At 48.4% G+C, this 20420-nt stretch overlaps 1 protein-coding gene across 3 annotated transcripts in view; it reads right to left on the reverse strand.

Annotated features, from left to right (window-relative positions):
* Positions 1-20420, reverse strand: part of IRAG1 (inositol 1,4,5-triphosphate receptor associated 1) — a 110810-nt gene that overhangs the window by 50288 nt on the left and 40102 nt on the right. For 2 of the 3 annotated variants that reach the window (XM_036325378.1, XM_036325380.1), the window contains exons 3-10: positions 12076-12176; positions 10870-10940; positions 8645-8818; positions 7548-7625; positions 6748-6800; positions 6492-6539; positions 4755-5372; positions 2329-2407 (exon numbers count right to left, since the gene is read on the reverse strand). In XM_036325378.1, coding sequence (XP_036181271.1) covers positions 2329-2407; positions 4755-5372; positions 6492-6539; positions 6748-6800; positions 7548-7625; positions 8645-8818; positions 10870-10940; positions 12076-12176 — 1222 coding nt within the window. The remainder of the gene's footprint in view (positions 1-2328; positions 2408-4754; positions 5373-6491; positions 6540-6747; positions 6801-7547; positions 7626-8644; positions 8819-10869; positions 10941-12075; positions 12177-20420) is intronic. The other variant, XM_036325379.1, reaches the window with a different exon arrangement.

The raw sequence follows: 20420 nt of genomic DNA on the forward strand, positions 1-20420 counted from the left end.
TGGCTCAGTGGATAGAGTGTAGGCCTGTGGATTGACGGGTCCCGGGTTCGATTCCAGTCAAGGCCACATGCCCAGGTTGCGGGCTCAGTCCCCAGTAGGGAGTGTGTAGGAGGCAGCCTATCAATGATTCTCTCTCATCATTGATGTTTCTATCTCTCTCTCCCTCTCCCTTTCCCTGTGAAATCAATAAAAATATTTTTGAAAAAGAATTTAGTATATACTTATCTAAGCCACAATATAGTAAGAAATAAAATTATTAAAATATGATTGAGGTAACAGGGTCTTAAATCTTCAAATACCTATGTTAAAATAAATTTCAGAGATATTAGCAAAAAAATATAAATAGGTCAAACTATAGACAAACTAGTAGAAAATAGACTTACTGTCCTAATTAAAGAGAATTCATCGTTTTATAATGATTTAAATGAAATAATGGAAGACTTCTCAAAGGAAAAGATAGGCAAAAAAGATTTTATAAAAACTTTGATTTCTCTAAAATAATACAAAACTTGTTTAAAAGCAAAAAAATATGATAGAATGAAAAATAGAAAAATACAGCCAACAACTGGTTATTATATAGAGAGTTTATATGCATTACCAACAAAAACAAACAAACCAACAACAAAAAAAACCACCCAAGATCCAAATGGTAATTCACCCAATAAGGGGGAGAGGGGGGAAGGAAATAAATATTTAAAAATTTAAAGTTTGAGCTTGCTTGCTAGCAAATTAATTGAAGTAATAATGAAGTAGCATTTCACACTGATACTAATAATACATTATAGTTGTTATTATTATTGGTTATCTGGTTCTCACTGTATTCTGGCCAATAAGGAGAAAAAGCAAAGCCAAGTCTAGTACTGTTTGTCCTCAGGAGACAGGCTCCTCGCTCAGCTCTTGCAGGAAGCTTTATACTTTGGAGACAATTCAGTAAATGCAAATGTTTCTACACTTTGACCCACTGACTCTCAGGCATGAGAATTTATCTCAAGGGGGTAAATTAAAGGAAGAAAAAAATAAACTACAAGTACAAAGCTGTTTAGAGTAGGGTTCTTCATCAGAGTTAACTATAAACATCTGAAATCCCTAACAATAGATACAGCAACACAAAAGGATAGTGTGTACCCATTAAATGATAAATATGAGAACGAGTCAAAATACATGAAATTAGTTACGAAACTTTTAAAAGTAGGAATAGGAAGTTATATCTACCATCAAATTAATTGTGAAAAAAATTAAAAATATGTGTAAATACTGGGGAAAAATAGAAATTGTTGCTTTTTCAGAATTTATGGGGTTATGGTGGAATTTTAAGATAAATATTTTCCTAGTGTTTTGAATCTGCTTTAGTAAATTAAAAATTAAAAGTAGAGCAGTATATAATAATCTTTCCATATTTTCTCTAAAGATGGTTAATTTTTTCTGAAATTAATACTTTAAAAAATTGTTGGCTTGGAGTGGTACACATACAATACAATATACAGATGATGTATTATACAATTATACACTTGAAACCTATATAATTTTATTAACCAATGTCACCCCAATAAATTCAATAAAAAGGAAAATAATATAATAATTAATAAATAAGAATAAAAAATAAAACATTGTTGGAAATTTTACTACTTGGAATCTTCTGTTAATGTTGAATAGGTAAGTGTTAGTTACCATATTTCAGACCAGGGTCTTCCAACATGGTTGGTGGCACCCTGGACATGCCCATATGACAATCCTTAAGCAGAAGGCTTCTATGCTGAGACTGACTACAGGTAGCATGAGATATGAGATATCAGGAGAGGTGAGCCAGGGATGGGGGGTCAGGGTCTCATTTTTCAGAAGATGAGTCTGGCAGGATGGCTGGGTGGGGACTTGCAGTCACTAGGAGGGAAGGGCTGGGGCTTGAACTTTGTGGTGACAGCAGATTCGAAAGCAAGAGATGACTCTGATATCTTGAAAAGAGGAACTGTTCTATTTGTGTGGCTTCCGGGTGTGAGAGGAAAAGAAAAAGGAAGCGTCAAAAGTTCAGACCTGGGTCACCCTTCCAGGCCCACTTGGTGCTAATAAGCCTCAAGGAAGACTAGCAGGGTCACTCTAGAAGGAAGGTTGGTTGGAAGGAGACACGTTTAGAGGTTCTCTGAGCGGGCAGGAAATATGATCTGATTAATTTATTCATCTGCAAATATTTACTGAGGGGCTGCTCTGTGTTCGGTCCACACTCACCACTGGGACAGACAAAGGCTCTGACCTGAAGCCTAGTGTTTACACTTCGATCTGGCAAAAATGAGACCAGCTGTGGCCTGAGGAGTGCCTCTGCCGGGCCCCACCTACCTTTTTCCTGCTCCGCCGCTTCACTAAGTTCTGGAAGCTTGAGCCCCACTAAGTTCTGATTTCTCATCAGGATGTGCTCCTTTTTAGAAAAAGCAAAAGACAACATTTCAGATGAGGACATCAGACTGGACTCTTTTCTCAGTTCTGGCTATGGCTCTGCAGCCTCCAAAGTGGGTGGACAATCATGACCAGGTGGCATCTGAGGGGACTAGGAAGCCAGCCCTTCTCCCAGCCCACGAAGGTGCCTGAAACCCACAGTGGCACCACATTCCTTGAGTGCAGAACTAGTGCATGTTAAATTAGCCTGTGGGCCTCCTGGTGAATGAGCTGCCAGCCACCCTGTGGCTGAGGCTGGAGAACAACAGAAGCAGAGCCCAGAGCTCTGGGGAAGGGAAGGTCCCTGGATGGGTATGTGGCTGCCCCTGGAAACAATCTTTGGTGAGCTCCTGGCTGTGCTCTGAGCAGCTGGAGCTTCCTGCCCTATTGTTCTAGGCAGTGAGCTCCCACTCCCAGGAGTTGTGGCCTGCCCCCATTCATTCTCAGTGGCTTGAGTTACTAAACTCTCCACATAGATGAGGCCTGAGAAGTGCTGCCTCAAGGCAGCAGGCTCAGCAGCCAATGTCCTGCCTAGGGCCTCAGAAGGCAGAGCCGGGGGAGAGATGAGGATTCTGACCACAGTATGTAGCATATGTCGGCTCACACCTGCTCCAAGTCCATCGGCACCAGGTCAGTGCCCCAAAGTGGAAATGCTTGACCTAGCTCCTCACCCCTGTGGCTGGCGCTATTAAGAGATTTTCAGTGCCCTAACCGGTTTGGCTCAGTGGATAGAGCATCGGCCTGCAGACTCAAGGGTCCTGGGTTCGATTCCGGTCAAGGGCATGTGCCTTGGTTGTGGGCACATCCCCAGTGGGGAGTGTGCAGGAGGCAGCTGATCGATGTTTCTCTCTCATCGATGTTTTTAACTCTCTATCGCTCTCCCTTCCTCTCTGTAAAAAATCAATAAAATATACTTTTTTAAAAAAAGAGATTTTCAGTGCCCGTGTGATAGAGCACGGTTTGCCCCCTGGATAAAGCAGGAAAGGATGGAGCTTATGGCCCAAACAGGAGTCACAGGATAGAGCCTTTTACCTGTTTCCTTAGCAAACCAGAAGCCCACAGCCAATCAGCTCTCAGCACACTGGATTGGGATGGGGGTACTCAGCTGCCAGGGCAGAGGTTAGTGGGATGGAGCCCCAAGGTACTTTGTGGCTTTCTTTGCTGCAGAGAAAAGCTTGCAGGGGTATTGGGCAGGGATGGCCTGTTGCCTGGGCCTGCCTTCTCTTCATTGCCAGAGGTCCATGAAGGCAAATACCTGGCTATCTGGCCCCCTTGGTGCCACCTTCCCCAGAGATCTGGGACTATGGCCCATCACAGGCAGATCTTCCAGCCTGTGCTAACACACTAGTGTGAAATGTTAACATCAACAGCCAGGCCCCAGCGTCCCCTGAGCCTACAACTCAGCATCATGGTAGGTTTCTGAATAGGACAGTGGTCAGCACTAGAGTGTGTCCTGCTAGCACAGAAACCTCCTCACTTGTGCTTGACTGCTACCGGTGCCTCTATTCCTTCTCTGTCCCATGCCCCTCTGTAGAGGAGCCAGGAGAGTCTTGTCTAGCTCAGGCAGTGGGGGTGCCAGGTCCTGCCCTGTGGAGTCCTGGATGGCTGGCCTGTGGCCTGGGTTGGCCCTCTGGGGAAGTGGGGATTGGATAAAGACTCCTTTGTTCTGTTGACCTCTTCTGTCCCTCATATCCCGGTCTCTCTTTCCTCCATATCTGGACACCCCCAATCACCCATGCATAGGGTGGCAGCCCCATGAAAGACCACTGGTTTGATGGCCAGTAAATGTTGGGGGACATCATGGATGCTGGAAGAAATTCACCAAGGAGGGGAGCAGCCCCTCATAGCCATTATTATACTTAGGGATGGATTTGAGGCCCTTTGTTAAGAGACATCAGGAAGGAAAGCTTAGGGCCACGATAAAGGAAAAGATATTTTATCCTTGCCTAACCCAGTCCTAGGCATGACAAGGCACTCCATCAAGGGCTTCCTGTTTATGAGCCACCAGCTCCAGCTGGAGGGGGAAACAAGCCCAAGACTGAGGGCCCATGTACCTCTGCACACCACCTCCCCCTGAATGTGGTGTTGTGTGGCAACTGTGTCCCACACTGACCTCACCGGAGCAAGTGGGGTAAAAGCACCTGAAACTGGTGTGTATGAAGATGCTGTTCAGTGGACCTGATTTATCAAGGTGGGGAAGTTTAGGGCCCCATGAGGCCCATGTGCAGGCCAGAACTGCCCTGCCCCAGGGCCCAGCTCAGCCCATAGAGGTCTTCCTCCCAGGGCGGACCTGGAGTGCACACCCGACCCAGCTGCCCCCAGTAACCCACCTCACGGAGCTTGGTCAGTTTCTGCATCCGCACGGGCTGCACTTGTATCTGTAAGTCTTTGAGTCCAGGCACCTTGGCCAGCTTGCTGCTAGCTTTGCCCGCAAAACGCTTCTCTTCCTCTGCTAGGGGCAGCTTGGCAAGCACTTGCTGCAGCCGGGGGCCAGGTTCTTCGGGGCCGCTGTCCCAGGAGACGCCCCGAAGCAGGGGCGGCCGGGAAGGAGGGGGCCAAAGCTCGGCTTTGGAGCCAACCTTGGACCCTCCTGGCTCTCCAGCTGCGCCTTTTCCCTGGGGGGCCGGGGGAGCTGCCCCTCCAGAGCCCTGGGCCGGACTTCTGGGCAGAGGGTTGCCCTCCCTGGCTGTCTTCAGGAGCGGCTTGTCCAGCTCATTCTCAGCAGGGCCAGGCTGAGGGCTGTTCAGGGCCATTTTCCCGACACTGCCTAAGCCAGAAGCTGGGCCCTTGGGTGTGGCCTCAGGGCACTGGAGAGGATCAAAGTTTTCCTTTTGTTCTATTGCAATCTCTTTGGACTTCTCAACTGTGGGAGTGCGAGGAGTCAGCCTGCCCTGAGACACTTTCCTCTGGTCATTTTGCTTCCGGTCAGCTAGCCCTTTGGGGATATTCTGAAAGAGACAAGGTAGAACGGGGACCCTGGAGGCAGGTTGGGGAGCAGACATATGGGACCACAGACCCTGCTAAGGGCCATGTGTGAGCGTGTGTGTAGGGGTGTGAAGTAGGTGGAAGTCTGCGCCAGTAAAGAGGACCCACAGACAAGCCTAAGGTTTGTAAAACACCCAGGACCAGGGACCTGCCATTCAAAACCTGCCAAGAACTCCCGAAGGCTAGGAGCCGGAGAGAAGAGTGGAACTGAGGGCAGCTCAGGGCAATCACATGTTTTGGCCTTACCTCAGTTGCCCCAGATCCTAGTCCTGGCTCTGCCTGGCAAAGCCCTTAACCTTTAGGGGCTTAGGTATCCCATCAGGTTTGTGAACCCTCTGAAATTATACGCAAATACATATATGTGTGTTTGTGTGTGCGCTGTATGTATTTTTTGGGAAGAGAATACACAGCTTTTAACAATTTCTCAGAGAGTTCCATAATCCAGAAGAGGTTATGAATATTTAGATGAGGTGATTCTTACAAAGGTGATATCTCACTGCTCAGAGGTTTACTGTCCTTTCATTTCCCAGGGGAAGCTTGCTCTGTGAGGAGCATGTGGCTCTGTGTCTGGTCTTTGCGTGGCTGTTTACATGCGTGCTGAAACTCCCCCAAAGGACTCTAACCCAGACCCCGTTCTAGATGAGACTGTAGTATATGCTGCCCTCAACATCCTCTCCAGCACTTTCTTCTGAGCAGGTATGAGGAAAAGATGAGGTTTCCCTGCTGCCCCAAGAAGAATTCCAACCAGGGGCTGGAGCCTTCCTGCAGTTTCACTGGAGCAAGTGCCTTGCCTGGCTCCTGCTGGGCCCTGAGGTCCCCCTGGTCTCTGGCCAGCAGCCTGGCTGGGGGTGCAGGGCTACAGGCAGGACCACAATGGAGGTCACCCCACGGAATCCTGCCTTCTCACCCCCCCACCCCACCACCACCACCTCAGATTTCCTGTCACATGGGCAGAGCAACCTTCTTGCTTCCCCAGCCTTGACTGTCCACTCATGTGCACCCACTCATAGCTGCCTGGGGCCAGCCTAGGCTGCTAGGACACTGTATCTCCCGCACCCAAATCGGGCAGAGCTCAAACTCACAGGCTCGCCAAGGTGATGTGAAGAGACTTCGGCCTCATCCCCCTTCTGCTGGAGAAATTAAACACGAGTCAGTCAGTGATGTGAAGGGACCATATCTCCTCTTCGAATACCCTCAATGAGGGGTATTTCTAGCAGTGGCGTAGGTGCCTCCCCCACCCAGCACCCTCACTTCAGTGGGTTGTGAAGGGCCTCTCGGGGTTAAGGAGTAAGAGGAGAGACAAGTTGGCATAGAAAACCCAAATGGGGCCCCCATTACCTGTGCTGGTGCTCCGGCCAGAGGGGGCTGTGGGCCACTGCATGCATCCAAACCTGAAATGGTCCAGACACTGCTGAGAGCTGTCCAGCACCCCACACCTCAGCTGTTCCTTTAGCGAAGCACATCTACCTCCCCAGAATGTCCTCCCTTATCTCCCCCAGGCCTGGGAGCCAGTAATGCCACCATTTGTTGAATGCCCCTTACATGTCAGGTTCTGTGCTGAATCCTCATTTAGTCATCACAGAAGCCACACAAGGCAGATGAGACGGAGGGAGGTCAAAGTCACACAGGACATGTCAGCACTGGGATCTGAACCCAGGCAGCCTGGCCTGAGCCTGAGCTGGCCCCAGAGCTCTGACATGGGCAGGCTGTTCTCCCTGGCACCCTCCCTTCCCCTGCTGGTCTGAGGGTGTGGCCCAGAACACAGCCTAATGAAAGACAAGAAACCAAAAAGCAAAGAGTGGCTCAAATAGAGGCCTTTCCAAATAAGCACTGAAATGAACTCTCTCTGACTTCTCTCTAGGCAAAGAATGCAAGCCATAGCCCCCTTTCCACAACCTACCTCATCCTGGGCTAGATCTGTCTCCCTACATTAGCTCAAAACCTCAATGTAACATATATATCCCACCTCTGAGGCAGCCCAGCCAGGCCCAGCTGGGAGCCCTTGGAGAGGGGGGCCAAACAGAGGGTCTACCTATGAAGCCTGCAAGATGGTAGGCTTTGTGGCCAGACCAAGGGAGGGGCTGAGCTGCCACCCACAGGGAGAAAGGGCAGGAACTGCCAAGGGGGCTGGATCTCACCAGGCAGCGTGGGGATGGTGAGTGAGTTGCTCCGCGAGGAAGTAGGAGAAGCTCTGGGGCTGAGGTTTGGGGAAACAGCTGTTGAAACAGACACAAATTGGCCAGTTTTAGTGAAGGTTAAGGACTTACGCTTAACACATACACGCTTTCAGGTACTTCTGACCTCTGGGAACTGGGTCTGCCTCATTGAGATCAGCCCAGTGCCTCCCTGCTGCCAGCCCAACAGAGGGGACACAGGGTCACCTACAGGGGTGAGGATTTGGGTCACACTCCTCAGCCTGCCTGGCCTGACCTGACCTCAAAGCACCTTCTAGAAACAGAGGACCTGCCATTGCTTGGCAGATGTAGCTCCAAAAACTGTACCTCCCAGACTTGACAGGATGGCCCTGATTTCAGAGGCTCCCCTTCCCTTCTAAGTACATTCAGACTTGTCTAAAATTTGCCTCAACTCTGTGTTCAGGAAAAAGAATGATTTTAGCCAAAGGTGTAGCAGGGTGGACTTCAGGCCCAGGAAAACCTTCCTTCTAATCCAGAAATTCCATGAAGACACCGAAGACCACGTTCCCCTTCCCTTCCCCACAGTGCCTCGGATCCTTCCCAGGGCCCCCAGCTGGAAATCAGGGAGAGGGAGCCCAGAGCTGGCCATTCCAGACCTTTGCTGGGGAGGTGCCCATAGAGCAGGACCGCCTGGGGAAGGTGGGGAAGTCATGCAGACTCTGTCCATGCAGAGTGACCCAGGAGTCTGCACACACGGGCATCACACACAGGATTTCTCTCCGTGCAAGATTCAGAGCTGGGGGAGCTCCCGTTAAGTTCATGGGTATCATATGGGCTGACATTCTCAGAGAAACAGGAAGCCACAGTGGTCACACACAGGCCCCCAAAACAAAAAGCAGAGTTTTCTGGGCTAGAGTTGGGTCAATATTTTGGAGCTTCTGAAATGGGGCCTCACCGGAACCTCTCCATAAGGCTCAGTCCTCCTGGGCCTAGAGGCTGGGGGCAGGCAAGTCAAAGCAGGGCTTCCAGTGCAGCCGGGCTTGGCTATCCCCCTCCCATCCCTCCTCAGAGGGGCTCAGGGCAGCCCACATGCATCCTACCTGACGGAGAGTCTCCGGGGCTGCTTCTGGACTTCCTCCCACGTCGGGTCAGGAATCGCTCACTCACCAACTTGGCTTCCTCCAGCAGAGCCAGGTTTTTCTTCTTGTCCTCCTCTGAGATGCTGATGTCTGGCAGCTGGTCATTTACCAGGTCAATGATATGCCCCGCAGGGTCTGCAGAGGGAGGGTGAGCACAGGGTGAGAGTCCCTGCTACTCCATGCCCCAGCCCAGGGATGCTGCCCAGAGCAGACTTGGCCAGCCAAACCTTGCCTGGGCCCGGTGCTGAGCTATGGAGAGGGCTGTGTGGGGTCAGACAGGGCTTCCTCAGCAGGTTTGGCCCCTGTGGCTTCTAGCCTGTAGCTGTGGCAGGTCCTCTGTCACAAATGGTCATGAAGCCACCTAGGTTCCCAGTACTATCCTAATCTCCGCTGTTAGGGAAGGCCAGCAGGAGCCCCAACTCTGCGCTATCTGCCCTGCTGTCATGTTCTTCTTTCAGGTCTATGTTTCTTCAATAAGCTAGTGTGCTCAAGGTGTGTGGGCACAGGGAGCACTCAGACGATTATGGGCCAAAGACACAATCACATGGCCACCTCCTCTCCCTTCTTTCCTCCACTCACACTATTTACTCCAATCTTGTTCAAAACTGTTTCTTCTCTGGGTGAATGACACCTAGCTGCCCAGAAACATGGGAGTCACTCCACATTCCTCCCTCTTCCTCAATCCCTCCACGTCCAACCAACTGGTCATCAAGTCCTGATCATCATTTATGCTGTATGGGTACCTACCTCTAGAATGTGCCTCTCATCTCCATTCTTGCTCATGAGCTTTTACCTGCACAGTTATATCAGACATTTCATACCCCCCTACCCCCACCTCCAGGCTATCACCTCTATCTCATCCTCCAGTGCCTATCACGGTGATCTTGCTAAGAGCCATATCCGACCATGCCATGCTCCTGCCTCACCTCATCAGGATTCCTCATGGAATGCTGTCCAATGCTAAACTGGGACCAGCGACTTTTGATGACCCCATGTATTCCTCCTGAGGCCACTCCCATTGTGACTCTCCAGCCTCCATTCCCCCTTCTGTTCGTAGCTTCCCAATCTGCATTGAGCGAATTCCCTCTTCATCTCAATTACGTTAGTCAGGGAGGAGCTAATCCTACCTCCCACCTCACCTCAAGTGCCAGGAGTGGGACTGTGTACCATCCTCAGCCAGGCAGTGAATTCAATACCCCAGCCACAGTGATTGGTGCAGGGATAGCCATGGGAGTTCAGTGAGAGACAATCCTCTCTTTCCAATGATGGGAAGTAAGCCTGGAGTTGTTGGTAGCCATTTCCCAAAAAGAGAGGGGACTTGAGAGATGGGATGGGACAATTATTAATGATCCAACTTGAGCATATGGATTCAGTGCTACCTGAAACCACAAGCCCTGGCTTTTATTCATTTTCATTTGCTTGGGTTTAAGCTAGTTTGAGTTGGGTTTCTATCACATGAAAGCCCTGACTGGTACACACAGCTGAACACTCAGTTGGCCTGTTATGCCTTCTGCTCCCCAGCATGTTGCTTCTTCTACCTGGAAGGCAACACCTTCCCTCCCTCTTGTCTATCTCTCCAACTTGCTAAGGTGTAACTCAAATACTCTCTCCTCTGAAATACCTACCCAAACTTCCCTCCTCAGGGAGAATCGAGCCCCTTCCTGCCCCTGTTTCCTTAACACTTCTATAAAAGGCCTTACAATACAGTGTCCTGATTATATCTGTTCACTTCTCAGTCTCTTCATAGACTCTGAGCAATATGAAGGTAGGGACCAAGTCTGCATCAAAACTGTGCTCTCATGGTCCAGTGGCGGCTCTGAGGGACCATTTGGGGTAGCCTTGCATTCAGGCGCATGCCCACCTGAGGAGCAGAGTACTGTCCTCCCTAAGCCCTGAAATTGAGCCTCACACAGATGTTCTATATCTCTTTGACTTCCTCTCCTTCCTCTTCACACCCTGGTCTTGTCTTTTTACCAAAAGAAACTGAGATGACACATCATACTTCTTTTGGGCACCAACACTGAGTGGCTGATGGACTTTGTCCTACAGGGCTCATAAGGATGGACCTGCTTGAGGAGCAGAGAGGGCAGGTCAAACTACCAGGCCTCAATCTTCCTACTCAAACACACTTCAGCTGGACCCCTATCTCTGGTTGCAGAAGTAAGGTAAGTTGGCCTCGCCCTTACCCACAGAAGTCAGCGGAGCAGTGGAAACCTTCAAGTGTCGGTGAGAAAGCCTCCGGTGGGGACTGTGAGCTCTGAAAGAATGGAGCCATCTTGTTAAGAAAATTGGTCCACAGCTTGGAAACAGGCAAACAGATGCCTGTATCTTTTTTCAAAGTCTTATGAGTGCATCGTCTTACAGGCTTTCTAAGTTTGGGAACTTGTTAGAAATGCAAATTCTCAGGCTCTACCCCAGACCTACTGGATCAGAAACTCTGGGGGTGAGGCCCAGCCACCTGCGATTGACCAGGCTCCCCAGGGCACTCTGCTGCATGCTGAAGTTTCCAGACCACTGCCCTAATGATATGTAACTTTGACTACTTGCTGTACATTAGGGCTCAGACTGAATGGACATCTAACTCATAGAAAACTCATAAAATATAAATAATTGTAGAGATGCATATGATTTCTGCTAAGGAGAAAAGATAAAAATGGGATTTCATTGTCCAGTAGAGCATTAACCTGTTTTATATTTAACTTACCAGCTTTATTCCAGTGTTCTTTTCCTCCTCGCTGAATGAATATATATATATATATATATATATATATATATATATATCCATTTCTTATATCCTCCTTCCTTTGAACTAGCTTTGTTACCCTGATGGGTCCCCACATTCATGAGTTAAATATACCTTTGACATGTGCTCACTATATATTTGTATGAGAATTATCTGTGTAACATTTTGTGAATAGTACTTAGACAGTCTCGTTCTAGCTAGATTAATGTATGGGCTATTGCTATGCAAAACCAAGGCAGTGGCATCCCTGTGCATGTGAGCCAATGTCCCTTCCGAGAGATCATCCTCCACCCAGGACCCACCCTGGCCAGGGGAAGGACTCTACAGTCAGAGACTCACATCCTTCGGGTCTGTTTGCAAACATCTGGGCAGTTATACAGGAAACTCCTATGCTGTGATTCGTGCTTTTTTAAAAGGATAGCAGGGTGAAAAGAGCCAAATCCAGGAGAAGAAAAATAATTTGGGGAGGGGGGAAGATAATGGAAAAATCCCAATCTCTCTCACACATTTTGAGAACTTGCATGACTGTATTTTCATCAATAAAATGATTCAAGAAAGAAGGAAAGATTTATAAAAAATAGCTGTCTAGTCCCTCTGTGCTAGGAAATGTTGTTCTTCACAGCACAAAGATCAGACACCTGGGATGTACCTGTTGGCCAGGTTTTTGTCAGTTTCTCCTTCCGGTGAACTGGCATCCCCAGTCAGGACGATCGTGGGTGGACTGCAAGATATTCCTGCGGTGGGAGAGCCCTGGTGGTTTAGAATGAAAACACAGGTGGAGTTAGGCTTGGGAGGAAGCTTCCAGGAGCTGGAGCTGGAGCCTGTATTCTAGCTTCAGGATTCTCAGAGCCTCTTGATAAGGGGACAAATGCAGTGTATTTGGATTATTCAAAGAGGAGGAAAAACACATACATATTTTTTTCTCCTTCATTCCCTAGCAGGCATTGACCTGAGCTAACAAGGCCCATCTTTCATGTACTAAGATTAGGGAACCTGTAAGCCATCCCTAGTGACACTCTAGGAAATCTCTGACAATCTAGGGAAATGTGGCAGAGTGCTCAGGCTGTGGTCAGCCTCGTTGGGGGAAAACGGAGGTCAGGAGAAGAGGTGGCGGCATCCACACATTCCTGATATTCAGTGACAATCCTACATTTGGGTAAATGTGCTTAAAACCTCCTTCACCCATGCCATCTTTTTTTCTTTTTAAACCACTTTATTAAGGTACAATCAATATACAAAAATCTGTACATATTTAATGTATACAACTTGATGAGTTTAGAGAGTACACACCTGTGAAGTCTTTACCACAATCTGTGACATAAGCCTATTCATCACTTCCAAAAGTTTCCTCTTGCCTTTTATTTATGATGATCATGATGAGAAGAACACTTATAAGATCTACCCCCTTAGCAAAGTTTTAGATATGAATACAGTATTGTTACTTCCAGGCACCTGGATCTCTAGGACTCACTCATCTTGCACAACTCCCATATCATCTTGATGGAGCTTCTTTCCTATACAGCCTCATGGGTGACCGCTGTCATAGGAAAGTCAACCGAAACACTGACTGTGCTTATAATATGTGTGAGGTTCCTTCCTGGGTGGAGTTTATTTTGGTCATGAAAGTTTGAGCTCTGAATATATTCATATTTATCATGTTTAGAATTTTTTTTATATGCATCCTTTGGTGAACAAAAAAGTGTACTTTGGCTAAAATATCATGTTTATTCTAGTTATATCATAAGGTTTTGGCCATCCTAGGAGTGGGACTTTTACAAATTCCCAACATGCTTTGATGCAGATAAGATAGATCTATGTAAAGGGGCAGGAGGGGCCAATCATTAATTTCTGCATGTTGTGTTCTGAAAAAGAAAAAAATCATATGGTGGTAATGTGGTTATACTATACTAGAGGCCCAGTGCACGAAATTTGTGCACTGGGGAAGGGGAGGTCCCTCAGCCCGGATTGCCAGAGGGCACAGGCCAGGCCGAGGGACCCCACCAGTGCACAATTGGGGCCAGGGAAGGATGCGGGAAGTTGGCCAGCTGGGGAGGGGCCACGGGAGGGCTCCAGGGCATGTCCGGTCCATTTTGCTCAGTCCTGATTGGCCGGACCCCAGCAGCAAGCTAACCTACTGGTTGGAGCATCTGCCCCCTGGTAGTCAATGCACATCATGGCGACTGGTTGACCAATTGAATTTCTGCCTCCTGCTGGTCAGTGCACATCATAGCGAGCGGTTGAGCGGCCTTAGCATATCATTAGCATGTTACCCTTTGATTGGTTGAATGGCTAACTGGACAACCGGACACTTAGCATATTAGGCTGTTATTATATAGGATACCCATGTCCAAGAGTTGAATGTATTCAGGCTGCTAAGTAAGTTAAATATAGTTTGTTTTATTGTATTGACTCACTACCTATTTTGTAAAACCATTTGAAGTAACCAACAATAAAATATAAGATAAACAAAACATGAGACTATAAAAATGAGGGAATTATTTGGTAAATATAAACGTCCCTAGCAGATGAAGAGAAATGCATGCTCCTTCTAACTGTCCAGGGTTTGACTCTGAAGTTCAACAATTTAACCTGAAACCTAATGAAGCTGTGATCCATGTGGTCCAGGCTTTAAGAAGGAAGCTTTTAATAATTGCTCAGCAGACAACAAAACAATGCAAAAGGAACTTGTCTTCACTCTCACCTCTCAAAGGACATGAAAGGGGAACGGATCTTAACTCCCATCCTTGCCTGTCCCCTCTCCTTTGACTCTTCACTTGCTTACCGTCCCCACCCAAATCCTCTCTCTTCCTTCCCCCTCTGCTTACTCATGCTCCACCCAATTATTTATTGAATAGATTGTCTTGATTCTTCTTTTTATGATTGACTCACAAAAGTTTTGGGGTATAAGACCAGGGTCAATCTGTAAACACTCTCACATCATTATGCTACATTCTGTCCATCTAGCAAACATTGACTGAATGCCTAATATGTGCCGGGGGTCTATGGTAGGGCCTGGGAAGACAAAGGTAAACCAGGCGGGCCTCTGAAATGCTTCCCAGTTAGTGAAATGCAATGGAAAATGGGGTGGAATTATCCTTCCCCAACCCCCAACTCCAGGTAGCTCCCAGGGCCTGGTGCCCTCCGTGTTGACACCTGTGAGGTAAATGGCCTGCAAGCCATGGGGGGCTGCTGTCTGGTGAAAGTTTGCTCTCCCTTCTGGTTGAAGCCACTTGCAACAAAGCTCTCACTCAGAGGAGGGTTGGGGCAGAGGTGCCCACACGGAAAGACAGAAACAAACCATGGGTGGCAAGTGCCAAGGATGTAACCACACAATTTTAAGCTGCTTAAAAGCCAGGAGGCACGAGCAATCGGAGAGAAGTCCTTTATCCCTGATGGAATGTCCTGGAATGCTCCCCACTCTCTCCTTCCAATGTGTACAAAGTAATAAAATCAACGTGTTCTTTCCCTAATCAGCTCACGGAATGGTTGAGCAAGTTCTGTACAATTTCTAGTTGTTTTTTTCAGAACTGTTTTGAGGGGAACATTCAGTCTTTTGTGGGCTGTGCTTCACCCTGGCACATCACTGGGGAGACAGTAATCCAGGAGAGAGTGTGGGAAGAATCAGGGGCCCTCTGGGGTGAATTCTGCCAGGTGTTAATATGGTGTAAAGACCCATCCGGGCTCTCACTCTGAGCTGCATGACCTGAAGAAAGCTTGCGGGGCAGTGTGTTCAAATACAGACCGCAAGCAAATTCCTGGTTTTAGGACTGCAAGGGCCTGGGCCTTGGGAGCCACACTAATTCATGATACAGTTTCTCATGTACTAGCTGTGTGAACTTGAGCAAGTTCCCTTGACTCCCTGTGCCTTGGTTACCTCATCTGTAAAATAATTATGTCACAGGGTAGTTACAAGAACCAAACAGGTTGATATAGCAGTAGGATTGCCAGATAAAATACAGGATGCCCAATATTCAAATAAACACTGAGTAATTTCTTAGTATAAGTATGCCCCAAATATCGCATGGACATAACTGTATTTTCATTTGTTAAATCTGGCAGGAGCAGGTCCAGGTGGAAAGCTTATGGGGACACCTGGCCCCTAGTAAATGACCAACGAGTGTCAGGTGTTATTCTGTTATTGCTACTTTTGGAACTGACTTCATTCTTTTGGAATTGGGTTTTGAAGAGATTGTCCTTCTTGGTTTGGGGTCTGAGCAACCATCTGGAGTTAAATTAAAGGGACCAGCCTGTCTGGTGGAGCCACAGAGCATCTTCCCCAGGCACCTGACCACATGGCCTGCGTAATCAATGACTCCCAGAGAGGAAGCCCACCTCCAAGGCCCCATCCCCCTCTCTCACCATCTACTTCTCAGACCAAAAACAGATGTCCTTTGTAGGTTTCAGACACGGGAAGCAAAGGAACAAATGTGAGTAGAGGGAAGTGACACTCTCAGACCTGCTGTGTGCCAGGCCCTGTCTCAAACGCTTCGGGGGTGCCTTCGCATTCAATCCTACCAGCAATTCTGTGAATGAACCTCAGAATACCCACCTACAACTTGGGGCTGATAATACCTCCCAACCTCACAGAATCACAAAAAGGGAATGAGAAGAGAAAGTGAAGGGCCTGAGCATGAAGGAGGTGATTGGTACATTTCTTTTCTCTCCTCACTTTCTATCCTCCTCCCGTCCCCCTTAAACAGACTTGTTCAGGGCTGGGCAGGTAGTAAATGGTGGAAGGGGCCAAACTCTAGGCCTGTTGGCTTTCCCGCAACACAAGCTACTCTTACAGTCATCTCCAGGTCTTTGGCCTCACCTCCCTGTTCCTGGTATCCACAGATCTCCAACAATCCTTTCTTATTCTTCCAAGCTGCACCCTCCCTCATAAACCCTTTCTTCCTGGCAGCCAGCAAAGCGCAAGGCTGAACACACAGCTGAGTAAGGATAGCAGGGGCACCCCTCACCCTTCCAGGAACCCAGCCTCCCCCTGGGTCCATTTCCCTCCCCTGGAGTCAGCTGAGTACTGGGGGGCTGGGCTATCCCGCAAGCTCACCCACCCTATAATAAGCCGGCAGGTCACATTTTGTTCTCCTTAAATAAACTTATAGAAACATTTAAATATTTATTTCACTCATAACTTCCCAGGAATGCACCATAGTTTCCTAACTGCCTGGGTGCAGGGATAAATATAGGCCAGTGTCATAGACGGGAATATTATTATCTTCCTTCCCCCACTGTCACGTGACTCGGCCTGGGCTAGGAAGCTGTAAGCAATAGCCCTAGCCCCAGCCCAGGGGGAGTGGGGAGTTTAGATCCTGCACTTGGAACCTGGCAGAGAGGACCCTGCCAAAGGCAGTGTGGGTAGTGAGTCAGGAGGCCTCGACTGGAATCCCACCTGGGTGACTGTGGACAAGTTACTTAACTTCTCTGAGTTTCATGTTCTCAAACATTGTGTGGAGCTAATAATCCCCATTTTCCAGGCTTGTTTTAAGGATTTAATGAGCTAAAACAATAATAATAATGATGGTAAGGGGGGGGGGGTGGACACTGTGGTGGCTGCATCCCCAGGTCCCTCACAGCCTAGAGGGCAAACAGGGACTGCCTCTGGAAGAGGGGCTCTGGCCGCAAAGAGGAATTAGTGCTCTTGTGACAAGATAGAAAGACACTCTGGGGACTTGTGAGAACATGATTATTTCAGAGGCAAATCCTAAGAGCACGGGAGAGAGCGGAAGTGCCTCTGTTGAGGTCTGCTGGATGCGGTCTCCTTCCTTTGAAGGCTCTCGGGTGCCCGCCGTGTAGATTCCCCCTTCCTCGTGCACCCTCGCCCTGCCATGTTTCTGGTGGGCCCTCTTTCCTGCCATTGCCCACTCTATTCCTAGAGGTCAGGGGCCGATAATCACCAGATCATCCTGCCTTTTTCATCACTCTTTTGTCTCTCATGCCATCGGACTTCACGAATATAGACATGCACACAATGTCTATTAGTCTTACTCGATGGAGAGTATGCCACCCACCCAGCCAGTCATTCATCCATCTTCATCTTCTATCCTCTCCTCCTCCCTCCATGTCTTCCTCCCTTCAGTCCAGAGATTTAATCATCCAGCCTGACAATTATCCACCCAGCCTATCTCACAGCCAGCCAGCCAGCCTCCTCCCACAAGCCACCACCACAAGTGCAGCCTGTGCTGAGAACTGGAGAAACACTCAGGAAAGACACAGCCCCTGACCCTTCCTAGCTCACAGAAGTCTGACAGGGGAATCTGAGGAACAAAAAATGACAAGCTACTCCAAGGACAAATCATTGTAACATGCATTCCTGAGCACTGTAACTTCCAACATTTCTAAAACACCGTCTGTTTTTTCCTAGGCACAGCTCTTGCTGTGTGACTAGGCCCACTAGAAGCCATCCTGGTGGAACTGACCTTTTGACCCTTTCCAAGCTTCTTTTCCATAGAGAACAGAGCATCAAGCACCTGCTGTCCAGGGCACTGGCTTTACTGCTGGGTGGGGCCGGGGAGGAAGCGGAGCTGGCAGGAACACCTCAACAGAAACTTGGGTTTCAGTCTCCACTCAACATAACACAACTATGTGACATTTGACAATTACATAACCCCCGAGACTTCATTCCTTCTTCTATAAAATTGAGATAATAATATCTACCTTGGAGGGATGAGCACATAGCAAGTGCCCAATAGATGTCTCCAATATCTCATACACCAGATCCTAATGCTTTCCTGATTATTTTATTTTTTTAATAATATTTTTATTGATTTCAGAGAGGAAGGAGAGGGAGAGAGAGAGATAGAAACATCAGTGATGAATGAGAATCTTTGATCGGCTGCCTCCTGCATGACCCCCACTGGGAATCAAGCCCGCAACCCGGGAATGTGCCCTTTACCAGAATCGAACCTGGGACCCTTCAGTCTGCAGTCCGACGCTCTGTCCACTGAGCCAGACCAGCTAGGGCTCCTGATCATTTATTTAAAGATATCTCATAGAGAATCTTAATAGAGGCTGTTCTTGCAAAGGGTGTGATGAGACAAGTGGAAATGAGTTCAGGAAGGATGAATTCAAAATCCTCAGTTGGAGCTTTCAAGGGACCGCCTGGTTCCTAGTGACTGGAGTGTGCTTACCCACCCTGTTTTTCTCATCTGTAAATGGGATAGTAATCACACATACCTCCTAGAGCTGTGAAGTTACTGAGTATAGAGTTCTCAGAGCAGTGTCTGTCACGTGGGAAGCATGGCATGAGGGTCCTTAGTCGGTGAGCTGGGAGGCGTCCCCACTCTGCACGTCCTTACCAGGTCCCATGTACATGTTTTACATGTAATAGCTATTTTGTCTTCACCTCCTTCCTGACAGAATCAGTTCTTTGGGTCCTTTTTGCCCCATGAGGGAACACACATTTTCCAAGGGGTCTCCAGGGAGGTGACCTTCCCTGTTCAGAAAACAAGCTCAGGGCACAGCCTCACGGAGTGCACTGGCAGGAGGCTTCAGTTCTTTGTGGGTTTTGATTACAGCTTCTGATGAGGCTCCTAAAGGATGTGTGTGTGTTTATGTTCATGTGTATGTGTGACAGTCTGTATGTGAGCGTGTCTTTGCATGTATGTGTGAGAGTCTGTGTGTGTGTGTCTATGTTTATGTGTATGTCTGAGAGTCTCTGTGTGTGAGTGTATGTGTGTCTATGTTTGTGTGTATGTGTGTGAGTCTGTGAGTGAGTGTATGTGTGTGTGCAGAAAGAAAAACAGGATCTAGGTCTACTGCTTTATTATTTTTGTGTGGGAAGGCCTCAGCTAGTGCTTGTGTCAGTGATGGGAAATGGGGGCTGGGACCTGAGGAACCAGAAGTAGGGCTGGACCCCGGGGAGTTGTAAACTCAGAAGGATGCTCCATTCTTTGCCTGCTTCACAGAGTGGGAATTCACACGCTACCAGGAGTTGCAGCCGAGCCCTCCCGACCAGCCCTACTTCCCTGGCTGTCTGGTTTCCCCTGCTCCCAGGGACTCGGGCTCCCACCCTGGAGGCTCCAGCCTAGTTCATAGTCCTGACCCTTCCCTGAGGCTATGGTTGCCTGACAAGGCTTGCCTGATGGGTGCAATAGAGGGAGATGCTCTTCATGGACAATGACTGTAGTCTTCTGGAAAACTCAGGGAGGCCCAATGCCTGCCATAAGGGCAGAGAATAAAATAATACTGAAACTGTTGTGGCCTTCAGTCTGAGGTATAACCTGCCCTGGCACTGTTATCCCTCAGGCCAAAGAAGACACTCAAATGCTGGCTGAACAGACAGAGTCTAGGAGCCAGCCACTAACAGTTGCCCTGGTGGGTGGGGGGAATGAGGAACTGGAGACATAGAAATTTTAACAGACTCACACAAGGTCTCTTGACCAGGATGTGGAAGAGCAGTGACTCCAGCCCAGCTTCCAGGGGCAGGAGCCTGAGTCCCTGGGAACAGGAAAACCAGGCAGCAGTGACTCCAGAGTCCACATTCTTAAATCCTGTGCTCATGGTCCTCCCTTATAAGACCTGAGCATCCTGGCTCTGGCTCACCTGAATGGCAAGGCACAAACAGTCTCTCTATTTTCTTGGCTTTTCAAAAGCACAGAAATAGAATCGTGGCGTTTGAAGGATCTTTAGAGACCGCCCCCTCATGTTATAGAAGCCTGCTTTTAGCTCAAGATCATAGGGAGAGTGAGCTGTGGGGACCCGGAATCTGGAGCTTCAGCTAATCAACTAGGGTTCTCTGTCCCTCAACTATGTGGTGGGCTCCTGGAGCCCATCCCCTGCTTGGCCACCCCTAAAAACTCGCCCTCACCTCTGACCCAATGCAGCTGCACCCGGGTGTGGTTTGAAGCCATGAAGGTCAGAATGGCCAGCAAGCTTCTGTGCTGTCTGGTTTTGTGCTCCTGAGAGGAGTGAAGAATCTTTTAGAGAAGTTGGGAACCAAGATGAACTGAACTCAATGTAAAAGGGTCGCCTCACTGAGGGTGGAATTGCATC

Source organism: Myotis myotis, unplaced genomic scaffold (assembly GCF_014108235.1).
Source record: "Myotis myotis isolate mMyoMyo1 unplaced genomic scaffold, mMyoMyo1.p scaffold_m19_p_10, whole genome shotgun sequence".
Classification (NCBI taxonomy): domain Eukaryota; kingdom Metazoa; phylum Chordata; class Mammalia; order Chiroptera; family Vespertilionidae; genus Myotis; species Myotis myotis.